The sequence below is a fragment of the Mauremys reevesii genome, linkage group 1, assembly GCF_016161935.1.
Source record: "Mauremys reevesii isolate NIE-2019 linkage group 1, ASM1616193v1, whole genome shotgun sequence".
NCBI lineage: Eukaryota > Metazoa > Chordata > Testudines > Geoemydidae > Mauremys > Mauremys reevesii.
Genome location: NC_052623.1, coordinates 274876378 through 274890707, shown reverse-complemented (window position 1 = coordinate 274890707; position 14330 = coordinate 274876378). Strand labels below are relative to the sequence as shown.

Sequence of the window (14330 nt, the reverse complement as noted above, 5' to 3'; positions counted from 1 at the left end):
GGGAGAAGGAAAATGAGAGAGCTCCTGGTTGCTCCAGAAAGAGTTTGAGGAATTCTAGAGTAAAGAAACCAATGACGATGTGCCTTACTCTCCTCTGGTTCTATGTGCAGTAAGTCTCATGGAAACCATCCTGTTCACTGTGTTCTAGTATGTGTGGCCTTAGTGCTGAGCTGAGGATGCAGGGTTCAGGTCTAGACTAGTTTTAGGTTAGGAGTTAGACTGAATCAGGTCTAGGATCCAACTGCTATTGCTGGCCTAAAATGGTGGAAATGTTGAGAGATCAGCTACACTTTTGGGTTTTTTTCAGCTGCATCCAAATTGGATAATAGCCTCATTTTGGATTTTGCCTGGAACCAAAACCAGAGGGTTGGGTCGGGATCTTGGGGTTCAGATCCCAACTGTCATGCCTATTCTTAGGGTCTTAGTAATTTGCAGCAATCTATTTCACTAGACTTTTCCTTGGGCAGCTGACATGGCTTTACACCATGAATCCTTCCTTGGGTGCATGGCTTGGCAAGCGTAGTGAAAATGGCCACTGGGCATGCTCAGTAAGCACATTTCAAATGCTTTGAACTCACTCAACACAAAACCACTATTAACCTCTGGGAGAAGGAAAGATCCTTCTCCTCAGACAGGGCTATCTCCATGCTGGATGGATGGCAGCAGAGCCATAACAAGGAATTTTTGCACTTGAGGCAAGGGCCGGCTCCAGGCTTTTCAGCGGCAATTCAACGGCGGGTCCCTGAGTCCCTCTCAGAGAGAAGGACCCACCGAATTGCCGCTGAAGAAGTGGCAGTGGTAGAGCTGCTGCCGAAGTGCTGCCAACCATGGTAGCGCTGCGCCCCCCGCTTTGCGCGCCCAAGGCAAGTGCCTCACTTGCCTCACCCTTGTTACGGCACTGGATGGCAGTGCTTAAACCTCAGCCCCTGCTCAGGTTAAAGCACTGGCTAAATGGATTTCCTCCCACCCCCCATTTCCTCAGGTTCAAAACCTGCTGACGTTACTACCTCACAATTCAAAGGAGAAAGCAATGCCCCCTTTGAACAGAGACCATGTCTGGAAAATTACAGGCCAAAAGATAAAGGGTCTAGAAAGCTGTGAGTGAATGAAACCAGAGAGTGCAAGCTCAACCAGAGCGGTCACTGAAACTTCTCGTGATAGGGACAGTTCCTGTGTGTGCGTGTTAATGTGGAAAACAGTGTATACTTGTGTTAAACCAAAACTCTGGAAAAGGTACCTGTTAAGAGGCTGACAATCATTCCCAAAGCTATTGTAACCAGGGTCCCAACTGTGCTGAAGTACAGATACGACAAGGAATACCAATAATCAGCCAGGACAGGTCTAGGAAAAGTGGGGGAAACATTTTGTTAGAGTCTTCTTCAAAATTCAGACAACCTGAAAATGCGTAAAACCAGGAACTAAGAGAGTAAATATAAGAAACATTCTGTACTAAAAATATGATCAGTCACATGCTACTCTCCTGCAGAGAAACCCACCTGGCACTCAAACACTGAGGTAAAACTGGCAGCATCAGGCCAATATGGTGGGCAAATGGGCCATGGCCAGTAAACTCACATGAGCCCGTGTCTCCACTAGGAATTCTGGCCAGAACTGAAGATTCTGGCCATGAGTCTTTGTCCCACCACGCCCCTCAGGGCTCAGTCCCCTCCATTCCCCCCACTCACACGCCGTGAGGCCCTGGGAGGAGAAGAGGAGAGGCCCATGCTGTAGCTGAGGGAGGCAGGGCAGCTCAGGGGTGTGGCTGCCCAGGGTGAAGCCGAAGCTTGCCCTCAGGAGGCAGGAGCTCCAGGGCTGCTGCTGCTTCCCCTTGCAGCATGGATGGTGGCATGGCTCATTCGGCTTCCACTGCCGAGGGGCACCGGGCTCCAAACAAGCCAGGGAAGTGCCGCCTAGTTTTCTCCATGCTACACCAATGGAGTGCCAGCCCTGTGGCTTTCTTGTGGGGGCGGGGGAGGAAGGGTGTCCATTGTGTCTTAGGCATGGACTGTGCCATCACTTCTGCAGATCTCTTATTAATGATGGTGCTGTGCACTAAATCTCAGTTAACCTGAATCCAGTCAACTAGGTATCGGCTCTCTCTGTGCTACAGAGCAGCAGCAACAAACCACCATTATGATCCCCTTTGCAACATGCCACTGAGAGAAAGACGTGGACCAATGTCTTTAAGCATGTATGTATTTCTTCTGATGGCCATAGAAACATGACTGCCTAGTGCCTACTTGGCACTTAAATTTATACTGATGACAATTTAAACTTGCTGAAACTGAAACTTTGTTTTTCATTTTAGAAATGATAACAAATTATCCACTGTTAACTCTAAGAGGGTGCTTGAAGCAGAACAGATATACTGCAGAACCTACTAAAGGCAAGTGCTTTGGTGTTTAAGATTTGTTTGACCTTATATGTAACATTCCACTTGCCATGCTGGTGAATCAGTACATAGACACAGGCACACGGGAGCAGTGATCCATCTAATCATGTATCCAGCTGCTTCAGGGGAAGGCCTAGGAATCTCACAATTCACCTAACCATGCAATACTACACCAGCTAAGGGGAACTTTTTCCTAAGGATACCCAGCTGCTGACCCAGTTATGTCCTGAGACACAAGAATTGACTGCCCTTAGAATTTTTAATCTAGCCACTGTCTTTTAATCCTTGTTCTGATATTTATATCATTGTTTTGTTCTTTGGGGGAGGGGAGTTGTTTTGTTTTGACTGTACGACACAATACAATGTAAGACAATATGACAATCGCAGAGGAAAAAGACCCCAGCATTTCACCCAGTTGCACTGGACTCATGGTTTTGCAGAATGTGGCTAGTTACTTCTGCATAGATATGATGCTGTTGGATAAACTGTTGGTGGAAGATTCACTGAAAACTCTTAATCACCCTCAAGGTTTAACCTGCTTAGATAGTAAAACTGTATGAAACAAACACAAGTCCTCTTTGCCTATCCACACTGCAGAAACAAAACTACTTCCCAGTAAGGCACATGTGACTGTACAACTCTATAGTACTGATCCAATGCCCACTGACTTCCAGGGGGTTCGATAAGCACCCCCAGTAGGAGAAAACACAAAATGCTGCTCCCTTTTAATTAATCAGGTAACCAAAAGAGTGGAGATCTTTATAATAATCCAACTATTACACAGATGTTCACATCACTTTAAATCAAGCACCGGTGCAACATGTGGCCGATTTATTATATACCTTTCAGTGCCTTGCAGGTGTACAAGGGTTGTTAAAGTTGGCATTTCGGTTGTTGCAGTCCAGTTGCCTCCTGTTCCTGGGCTGCCTATGTCGCAGCCGATAGTTGTGAGATTTAATGACATAGTTCTCTCAGGGAGCGGAGGGTAAATCTGAGCCCCAATGCCAACCCAGAGTGAAACAGTAAAGCCCCCAATAAGTCCTACAAATGCACCCTGTAAAACAAAGTAAAATTGGATTGAAATGTAAAGCAAAAAAACCAAGAGGGTTGACAAAGAAAAATACTGTCGAGATTTTTCAGAACTGGGTGGCCCACCTTTCAAAAATGACTTAAATGGGAGCTGTTGGAGGGTTCTCAACACTTGAAAACCAGGCCACTTTATTAGATGGCTAAGTATGGGCTTGAGTCTAACTTTAGGCACGAAGGTCTGAAATTCTTGGCCTGTAATTTTTTTAACAACTTATATCAGGTAGAAACTATGAAGGCAGAAGTCTTTTTTTTTAGATTTTATTTTATTTTGCTATTTTATTTGAAGAAGCTGTCCTAACTCCTTGGAGCAGGTACACAAAATTCACAATGTATGTGTTTTCCCCCCAGTATTCTGCAATGGGAGGAATTTCTTTAGCACAAACACTTTTACCTTTTCTAAAGCTAGGAACTCTCGTCAAGTTCTGAACAATGAAGTAAACTCCACTATAGCTGCAGCCCGTTATAATAGAAATCCTGGCTGGAGCCTGTACACTACCACTCCTACTTCTTTTAAAACCAGGCTCAATTTTTTTTAAAAAATGTCCCCAGCATAGACAAGGACTAACTGAGAATTTAATTGGGAATTAAGTACTGTGTAGACCTTGCCCTGGCTCTCTCAACAAGGATGAATCTCACTCATAATTCATTGCAGGCCACAGAGACACTCCAAATACAAAAGTTAACAATGTTTGATTTAGATTCCTATCAACTATGGTGCTGTGCAGTATCTCTCAGCTCACGAGTGTCCAGGGGACTGAGTTTCACTTCTCTCCTGCTCTCAAGGCTTCTTGCTACAGAGACTGAAATGTTAGACCTTATGAACTCTGGAGAACACCTCCATTGTTAGGGTGTCGTCATTTAGGAATGCCTTGTGCAATTCAGTTTGATTCACGGATAATATTTACCTTGAACTCACATCTAAGGAGTGTGTTTGTGTGTGTTTTAGATGAGGGTGGCCAAAATCAGGCTTATAATGGAAATTCAATTTGCGACCATAATTATGGAGTGAACGTTGTCACACCACAAAGTAACAACATACTGCCCTGTTTAGGCTGTTTACAGCACAGCAGTACTGATTCCGCAGCATTGTGTGAAGACAAAGCACTGCTTTAGCCATAGGGAACAAGGAGAAAATAAGTGATTAGTGACTCTAGCCATTTTTAACAATATTTTTTCAGACTAAACTACTGGCCTTATTGCCTAACTATTGGGGTATGGGGATGGGGGTGTGAGGGGGTATGTATGAAAAATGCCAATCTAAAATATTTCCCATGATGCCTAAAACAAATTATTGGGGAGAGGAGGGGAATGATCCCCCAAATTACTATTGTATTTTGCAACAGCAAGACGCACAACTTATACTTACGATGGGGTTTGCGAAGGAGGAGAGGATTCCCAAAGAAAACAGTCCTAGAAGAGGGCCACCAACCATGCCAAAAATACTGAGAGCTGCCTGAGGAAGAAAACAAAGTCTTATATCAAGTATCACACAGCAAAGCCAAAACCTGCAGCATGCTGCCATGAGGGTGGGGAAGGAAATGAAATATCTGCAATCAGGATTTCAAGTTGGCTCTGGGCCAGATCCTCAGCTGGTGTAAACTGGTGTAGCTCCATTGTTGAATTATCTCAAATAACACCAGCTGAGGATTCAGTCCTAGAATTTCCAAGGTAAGGGATGAAAATTAATCATTTTGCAGTAGCCAGTAATTGTTCTTTTCAAAAATTTCTTCTAGTTAATGAAACAGAGGTGAAAAGCAGTTAAACATGCACCTGTAACAAACCGCCCAGAAGGGATGCCACAGCAGCCATGGCAATACACACTCCTCCATAAAAAAGACCTGAATGGGTGAGAAAGACAAATGTATCATTTTAAATTGCTGCAGTGAAGTTTCCTTCTAGTCTAATACTACTACTAATAAAGCCAAAAATACATGGCCGTTAGGATCGTCTTTGAGAATGGCCAAACCAACAAAAGGTCAGGTGCTCTATTACCTCAGGAGGGGATCGTGCAAACATGACAAATCCTTTTACAACATGTGGTCACTGAGGATTAGTTGACAGCTTAAATCTTTAAAAGAAGTTGGGATGAGTAGTGGGGATAATAAGCACAGCAAGAATCATGTACATTCCTCCTCTAATCCTCTGTGCCAACACTTCTTATTTGACGAACAGATCTTCTTTCTCACTTGAGTTTTGTTCCAGTGAAAACACTTTTAGATTATTGGAGTTCCATGGCTAAGAATTGCCCACACAGCCAGGATATAGACAGCCTAAGCAAATGAAGTCTCTTTTTCCCAGGGTCCCTAATGCTTGATGAGCACTTTAGTTACATCCACCACTCACAAAGCTCTAATTTACAATGACATGGGGACACATTAATCCCAGTGCTTAATATGAGAGGTCAGGCAATTATCAGAGTTCAGACCTGTGAACCTCCATTCCCATAGCAAACAAAAGCTGGCATCAAAAGTAGTTAATAATGCTTAAGAAACCACAGTCTCAGGTGACAATGCTGTTGTAACACCCCTCACGGCTCTGGTGTGCTCACTGGCAGGGCATGTTCTCTTGCTTGGGAATACAGTGAAGTACTTGGCTGTACTCTTCTATCCCTTACTAAGCTTATTACAATAAAAAAAGACGTTAATTTTTCCCAGCAAACTACCTGGGGCACTGTGGGCCATATCTTCCGCTGATGTCAACTGAGGTAGCTAGCAAAGAAATCAATGGAGCGTCACAGATTTAAAACAGCTAAGGATCTGGTCCTGTATGTTCAACTCAAAATTCTGAGACTAGCCGCTTGGGGGCATTAAACAGATTGAGGGCTTCAGGGTATATCGTAGCATCATGAAGCCTCACATTTTCTAGAAGGAGAGTGTGATGCAGTACATTTCCCCACCCATGTGCCCTGCCAAATAATTCCATGTTCAAATGACTTGTTACAAAATTCCATACCATGCACCTGCCTTCTGACTTACCGAATGAAAAATAACACCTATTTCAACCCAGGCCCTTTGTATTACATTAGATTCCTAATACAATATGCTTTGTATTAGGAATCTAGATTGAACAAGGCTACAATATAATTTTACTGCTTAAAGATCAAACAAGATGCCCTTTTCCATGCTCACTTTAAATAGCTGCTCCCCTTCTCCCCCCATATCTGAAAACTCTTGGCCTGATTCTGATCTCACACAGGTTTCATACTGGTGTAATTCCATTGACTTTAATGAAGTTACTCCTGATTTACACCCTTATAAGTGAGATCTGAACCAAGCCCTCTTTCTTTATGGTGAAAGTGGAAAACATCCCTCACAAACTTACTCATCCCCTTGGAAATCCAAGATAGTTTCTTTTCGGAGAGGGAGCGGAAGTAAGGTTTAATGAGATCCTCAACAGTTACAGCCGCTAAAGCATTGATGCTGGAGGACACTGTGCTGCAGATGACAAAATTTGAAACATTTTTGTATGTTAGGAACTGAGATTACAAACACTTAATAATTGAGATAACGGCAGAGAGATTCCTCTGCAACAATATCAGAGACCTTATGTAGCTGTAACTACTATACATGTTGAAATTATTATTACTAACGGAAATAAACTTGACAGCACTATCTGTTACATTTTGCAATTGCTTAGAATATTTGTTCTCAGAGAGGATAATGCACGTTTTAAGAAAAAGAAGCAATCAGATAAATCAGTGGAAGGAAAGTTAACATATATTGCTATAGATCAAAGGATGACTGGTATTTTAAACCCGTTTTTGAATTCATTAATATGTATCGCATCCTTTGGGCTAGGTATATGTATATTGCATGCCATTTCATTGACTATTTTGGATGCACTCTACAGGCTCAGGCCAAAAATTGAAGCCTAAAGCTAGGATCCTAAATCCAGATTTAAATAAGTGGGCTGCCATGGCGCAGACCACAGCACACACACAAAATACGCATCTCCACACATACAATGGTTAATTATGAGCTCCAGTGAGCATTCAATAGACTCCAAGGGAACCACTTGTCCCAAACACTTGAAACATCAGCCCCTCTCTCCTGACAGCAGATCTAGCTACTATGGAATAACTCTGAACCTCCTGGATCATATAGAATAGTATAGGACACATTTTCCTTACAGAGAAACATGCCACAATGCCTACTATTTCCCTTCTCTTTAATATTCCTGTGGCCAATGTCACCAGTAGCCAATGTCAGACAAGATTAACTAATTAACAGAATTCAAGTAGAACACCCGAGTTACAATAATAATTTGCACTTCTGCAACCTCTTCCATTTAAGGATTTTAAAGCACTTTACAAACATGAATTTATTAAGGTGAGAAAGTATTATTTTATTCTTCCCTATCTAGTCCAGTATCTGGCCTCTTGTAGTGCCAATCACCTACAATCCACAGATTGTGCAGTATCGGACATTTTTATACATTACTCTCACAAGCAATCAGTATCGGACATTTTTATACATTACTCTCACAAGCAATCAGCTTGCACCTCAAAGTGTGAAAATGTATTGCCCTGATCATCATATTTACTTACATATCTACAAATATTAAGAGTCAAAAAATTATTCAACCACAGCATTATACCAGTTGCTCTGGGTGTGATTGCTATAGATAAGGTTGTTAACAGTTTCCGTTCTAACTCCTGATTTTTGAACACTCAAGATTATCCAAAACGTTCACATTAAGGGCTGAACTTTTCCGTACGTGGTGGCTGCCAGAAAGTATACAACTTTGGAATGCTGAAGCAAAAATCTTTGCAGTTGTTTTTCAATTATCAGAAGGCGGGAAATGCATTTTTTTTACCACCACCATTTGAAACAAAACATTCTGACCATTTTCACAGGATTGACGCAAAACAGCTGTATTTCTTAATTCCAAACACTAGTTTGTAAATAGCCCTTAATGAGCAGAATGTGCTTCTTAAGTCGTAAGAAGGGAGATGGCCTTAAAATACAGTTCTGAAGGTTTGGAAAAGGAAGGATGAGCAGCAGAAAATTCCCTTAAACTGCAGCTGCCCTGTTTCCCTACAGGATTTCAGGAATGTACAAGTGCCGCTAGTGAAGTAATAGCTTTAACGCAAGGTGAGGTGGAGCTTGTAGGTGCCATACTTTGCTCATGACAATGGAGTTTATAGTGCCAAGGCTCAGACTAGCCCTGTTGGTGGAGTTTGTTAACAGTGGAGACCAAGTTGCTTTAATGCTAGGAAATTTGAAGCTCCACTCGTGAAGCCTGAAAAGCTTTTAAGCTGCACCCATTAAACAGCTTCTAATTTTTCCCTGTTTAAAGAACAACAACATATGCATGCAGGGAAATTAAATGCAAAGAATCTTGTGTAAACGCATGCATAAAAATGGCCAATGTATGTCACTGAGTTCAGAATGATTATATTACCTTAATGTCCCACTGTAGGCGCTAGCCACGAAAAGCCCTGGTACCCCTGGAAAATCTTGTAGAATATCCAATACCAGATATGGCATGAGCTGAAAAAAATCATAGTGTGATGTTGCACTCTATATGATTATATGAAAATTTGCTAATGAGTTTGAATATAATGTAACTGAAATATGCTTCATGCAAAAAGTCTCTTGTAAGATATTGTTACAAAGCTTATAATCTACTGAGTGTGGTCATCCAATTTGTATAAATGTATCACTCTTGTATCTGAAACTAGAAATATGAAATATAACTCTGAGGGCCTATTGTAATTATGCTAAGTGTGGGCCATTAATGGTGGTTTGGAATCTTGATGGCTCCCATTAACCAGGATAATGTCTATAGATGGCTCTGTTTTGCATGTGAGTCCTGTATACGTGTGTACTGGCAAGTGGGTAATGAAGTCTTACAGTAACATGTGATCATGTCACCTGAACTGGAATCCATCTTTAAGCTGGTGCTTTTCCATTCAGACAGGGGGCGGGGGAGGGTGGGAGAGGGAACCCAGAGGGACAAAGAATTCCCGCCTTATGCAAAAGATATATAAGGGGCGGAACAGAGGAAAGAGGGCAGCCATCATGAGAAATCCCCTAGGTACCACCTGAGCTGGAACAAGGGCTGTACCAGGGGAAAGGATTGTGTCCAGACTAGGAAGGCATCAGTCTGTGAAAGAAACTTATTGAAACATCTCTTGAGGGTGAGATTTTATCTGTATTCAGTTTTATTACTTAGATTTGCATGTTTTATTTTATTTTACTTGGTAATTCACTTTGTTCTGTCTGTTACTACTTGGAATCACTTAAATCCTACTTTCTGTATTTAATAAAATCACTTTTTACTTATTAATTAACCCAGAGTATGCAAACAGCTGTGTATATCTCTATCAGTGTTATAGAGGGCGAACAATTTATGAGTTTACCCTGTGTAAGCTTTATATAGAGTAAAATGGATTTATTTCGGGTTTAGACCCCATTGGGAGTTGGGCAGCTGAGTGGTAAAGACAGGAACACTTCTTAAGTTGCTTTCAGTTAAGTCTGCAGCTTTGGGGCACGTGGTTCAGACCCTGGGTCTGTGTTGGAGCAGACTGGCGTGTCTGGCTCAACAAGACAGGGTGCTGGAGTCCCAGGCTGGCAGGGAAAGCAGGGGCAGAAGTAGTCTTGGCACATTGGTTGGCAGCCCCCAAGGGGATGTCTGTGATCCAACCCATCACACATAGATTGAGAAATATTATAATTTTACCTAATCTGTGTTCTTGCTTCTAAGGTATTGCTTTTATAACGTTTCCAAACTTCATGCTGCCCAGTTATTCTAATTTTAAATGTCCTCTGTTTTATACTTTATTCAGCTGGAAGGGACGAATACCTGACAAAGCCAAGAAGATAAAGCTGCCTTCATAGCACTACTCTCCTCACTGCTCCCTTCATCTAGCCCAGGGGTAGGCAACCTATGGCACATGTGCCACAGGCGGCACAGGAGCTGATTTTCAGTGGCACTCACACTGCCCAGGTCCTGGCCATCGGTCCGGGGGGCTCTGCATTTTAATTTAATTTTAAATGAAACTTCTTAAACATTTTAAAAACCTTATTTACTTTACATACAAGAATAATTTAGTTATATATTATTGACTTATAGAAAGAGACCGTCTAAAAATGTTAAAATGTATTACTAATTTAAAGCGAAACTTTAAATTAGAGCGAATAAATGAAGACTCGGCATAGCACTTCTGAAAGGTTGCCCACCCCTGATCTAGCCCCAAGAGACCTGCTTCGATGGGCCATAACCTGGGAGTGGTGGGACTGAAGGATCTGCCACTTCCTTTAAAATCTTCCCTCCCCGCCTCTTTGTAGTGATTCCTTGCCTCAGTCATGCTGATTCACTGAATGCTAACTGAGGTGCTTCCCCCCCACCCCCCCAGACTGGGGCACATCCTCTGAATGGGGGTTCAGACTCAGTGATTGATGGGGGCAGAGAAGGCAGAGGCATGGAGCCTCCATGCAGACCACCCTTGTCTCTCTGAATCTCCCTTGAGCCATGTGGATCTCAGGGGGAAGAGAGAGCCATAGGTTTTGGGTCCCTTGGTTGTAGCACAGGGGAGCAACCTCCACCCTCCCCCAAAAAAGAAAATGATCTAGTTTCCTATATAGGGTTGTCATATTTGGTCTTCCTTGTCCTATGTATCACTAGGGAATAAGAGGATTTCTGGTTTCTTATTTTATTAACCCTGTCCTCCCTTACTGCAAATAAAATACACTCCTGGGTTTCAAGTGTCCCAAACTGTTCCTTAATGTATCTTTCCAAAGAGACAGATCCTGAGAGCACCCATGACACTGGAGATGTGTGTTCAGCCTCATATCTTGGGAACAGCCCCTAAAGGCAGCAATCCTAATTCATTCCCAACTATTAAACCATTGAGATGTTTAGTGTTAAACCTGGTCTGGTGCTGACACGCGCTTTGCTGTCCATGGGTCGCAATCTTGGTATATGGAGTACATTGCTAGTCCGCAAAACATTGCACAGACAAGAATCGCCCAGAGTCCCAAGAGGTTGATATAGAGAGATCTGCACAAACATGAAAGGAAACAACAATGTTAAGAGCTAGCCATAGCACTGTACAGCACTGTATTGTAATGTTGCTAAAGATTAACATGTCCTACTGTACCTGTATTCACTTCCTCATTGGCAGCCAAACAAAAAAAAAGAGAGAAACCTCGTTAACTGAACACTTCTTAGTCTAGTTACAGACAGTGGTCTGGCTGGCTACCCTTTAAAGCAGTGCAAAGCCACTAACTCTCAGCAACACAAGGAACTGTTGAAAAACATGACAAGCCACAGAGTAACTCATAGACTAGGAGCCATATGCTGAGCCCCTTCCTGACGTAACAAAGCCAGCACACCTTGGAAGGCTGCCATTGTGCATGTCCTTCTCCTGCTGACTTGGCATGGAGTCCCTCAGAGCTGTAGCTTCTAGGAGGAAATAGACTGAACACAGACTGTGAGCTTCCCGTCTTAGGGTACGTCTACACAGCCTGCCGCATCGGCGGGTAGCAATCGATCTATCGGGGATCGAGTTATCGCATCTAGTGTAGACACAATAAATCAATCCCCAATCGCTCTCCCATCGACTGCTGAACTCCAGCTCAGCGAGAGGCGGAAGCAAAGTCGACGGGGGAGCGGCGGCCGTCGATCCCGTGCCGCGAGGACGCTAAGTAAGTGATTCTAAGTTGATCTAAGATACGTTGACTTCAGCTACACTATTCTCTTAGCTGAAGTTGCATATCTTAGATCGATCCCCACCCCCCAAGTGCAGACCAGGCCTTAGTGCCTAGGTAATCTTGGAGACTGATGTAGTAAACTGACTCCATCTCCTGACAGCTCTAGCCCCAAAAGGCTCCAGCTTCAAGCATGAATGCAAAGTCTGCTACCCTAGGTCTTCATTCACTGTTGGCTATTCAAAATGCTCCAGTCTTCTTGTCCACTTTGGCTTCCTTCTCTACAGAGGTGGAGCTCCTGCAGATTACTGGAGGTGTCTAGGTACTTCTAGCTCTACCCTCTGGTTCATCTTCAGTGCCCTACTGCAACCCACAATGCCCACAGGTGGTATGTTCTTCAAGAACATGGTTCTTCCCCTGTACTTCCATAAGATTAATTGTATTCCAACCAGCAGCCATTTTGTTGCCTGATGCCCACTGATTGCCATTGAGGCCCTGCCACTATGCCAAGCAATCAGAGCTGCATTGGTACCTCCAGTATCTAAGCAAGTGTGTCAGCATTTAGGATGCTTAGGAGGCTGTTCAGTGTTTCCAGTGCCTGCAAAAGTGCACCAACCCCTGGGTTACTTTAGAAGTTTCATTAGGATATGTGCAGGAGAGTAGCTCTGCTCTTGAAGATCTTAATGGGGATGGAAATGTATGTTATTGGGTGTACTGGTGTAATATAATTGAGCCTGCAGCCTGGTGTACTTCGTAAATCTCATCAGCACACGGGACAACCTGACTTAAATTAAGTGTCTGATAACAAAACCTGGGCATGTTAAAGCTGATTGGGTGACCCCACTGCCAGTGGTCAGACTTGGGCCTTGTCTAAACATGTAAATTGCAAAGCTTTAGCTAAATCTGTTTCTAGACTAATTTAGTTAAAATGATCCAACCCTGTGTTATGGACCCTCTCATATAGAGTTGAGTCTGTTTTAAATCAGTTTACCATAACCTGATTCCTTATCACTATAAACTAAGCTGAGATAAAGCACTCTTAGACTGATTGAAGATGGACATGCAGAAGAATTTTGTTAAATTAGTACAACTCTCATGGGTAGACATGTTTTAGCCTAGGCCACTATAGTTAAAAATTAAACAAAATTAGTACAACTCTCATGGGTAGCATGTTTTAGCCTAGGCCACTATAGTTAAAAATTAAACAAAATTGCTATCAATTGAGTGATTAAAGGCAGAAAAGTATGACCATTCCCCGATTACCCACAGCATTTTCAAATCTTCTTTTTAAACCATGTTGGTGGCTGGGTGTCAAATGACAATCAGTGTTTGTTTGATCTTGTCCTGATGTAAATCCTAGTTCAGAGTGACACTCTATGACTTAAGAAATGAGTTGTTCCCACTAATTCTGAATGAGCAATGCTGGGTGGAATACTCTTCCGCAAAGCTGGCATTGTGTCTGGGAAGACTATGCAAGTCTTTCTTTTTAATAAGAATTTAAGATTTCAACATTCAAACCATTGTGTGGTGCCTTTGAAGAGTTCTTTGAAGCCAAGGATTGGTAAGGGGAAAATAAGAGGTAATAAACTAGTAGGCTGATGAGTCAATATCACACCTGCATTTATCTGAAATGTGTGATTCTTCCACTTTAAACACCTGTACTTCTTGTAAGTGAATATGTCATTGTTCAAATACAAGAATCTAGGTTGCTTGGTTGTGCTTTCTAGTCACAAAACTACAGGTGCATATCTTGGGTGGGGTGAGATAGATTCTTTCTGAGACAGTCAATAATCCTGAGATACTCTTCTCAACCCATAGTTTCATGCATTACCAGAAGGCATGGGTTAGGACCTGTGAAATCATTCACTCTGTGAGCCCAGTTCATCATTGTACTGCACCTTGTAAATCTTTTACATCAGTGTAATGTGAGTGTAAATTGCTACCATTCTGATGTGGTAGCATTTTACATCTACTGTGCACTGGTGTAAATGACTACACAAGGAGCAGGGCATTAGTGAATCTTGTTGTGGGTGTTTTAAGGTTCTTGCAAAAGAAACTAGGCAGCTGTTGTATTGCCAGTGTTTACACCTGTGTGGAGATGCAGTTTTTATGCTGAAAATTATCCATGCCTCAGGAAATGATCGTATTCTCAGGCACAGATAGGGTGGCTAGCAGCTTCTATGCCTGGAAACTCA

The 14330-nt window shown here is 42.6% G+C and overlaps 1 protein-coding gene across 1 annotated transcript in view; it reads right to left on the bottom strand.

Annotated features, from left to right (window-relative positions):
* Window positions 1-14330, bottom strand: part of SLC5A8 (solute carrier family 5 member 8) — a 31548-nt gene that overhangs the window by 6291 nt on the left and 10927 nt on the right. Inside the window, exons 7-13 of the mRNA XM_039520790.1 lie at window positions 11356-11485; window positions 8885-8973; window positions 6803-6915; window positions 5252-5319; window positions 4848-4934; window positions 3235-3446; window positions 1238-1341 (exon numbers count right to left, since the gene is read on the bottom strand). Coding sequence (XP_039376724.1) covers window positions 1238-1341; window positions 3235-3446; window positions 4848-4934; window positions 5252-5319; window positions 6803-6915; window positions 8885-8973; window positions 11356-11485 — 803 coding nt within the window. The remainder of the gene's footprint in view (window positions 1-1237; window positions 1342-3234; window positions 3447-4847; window positions 4935-5251; window positions 5320-6802; window positions 6916-8884; window positions 8974-11355; window positions 11486-14330) is intronic.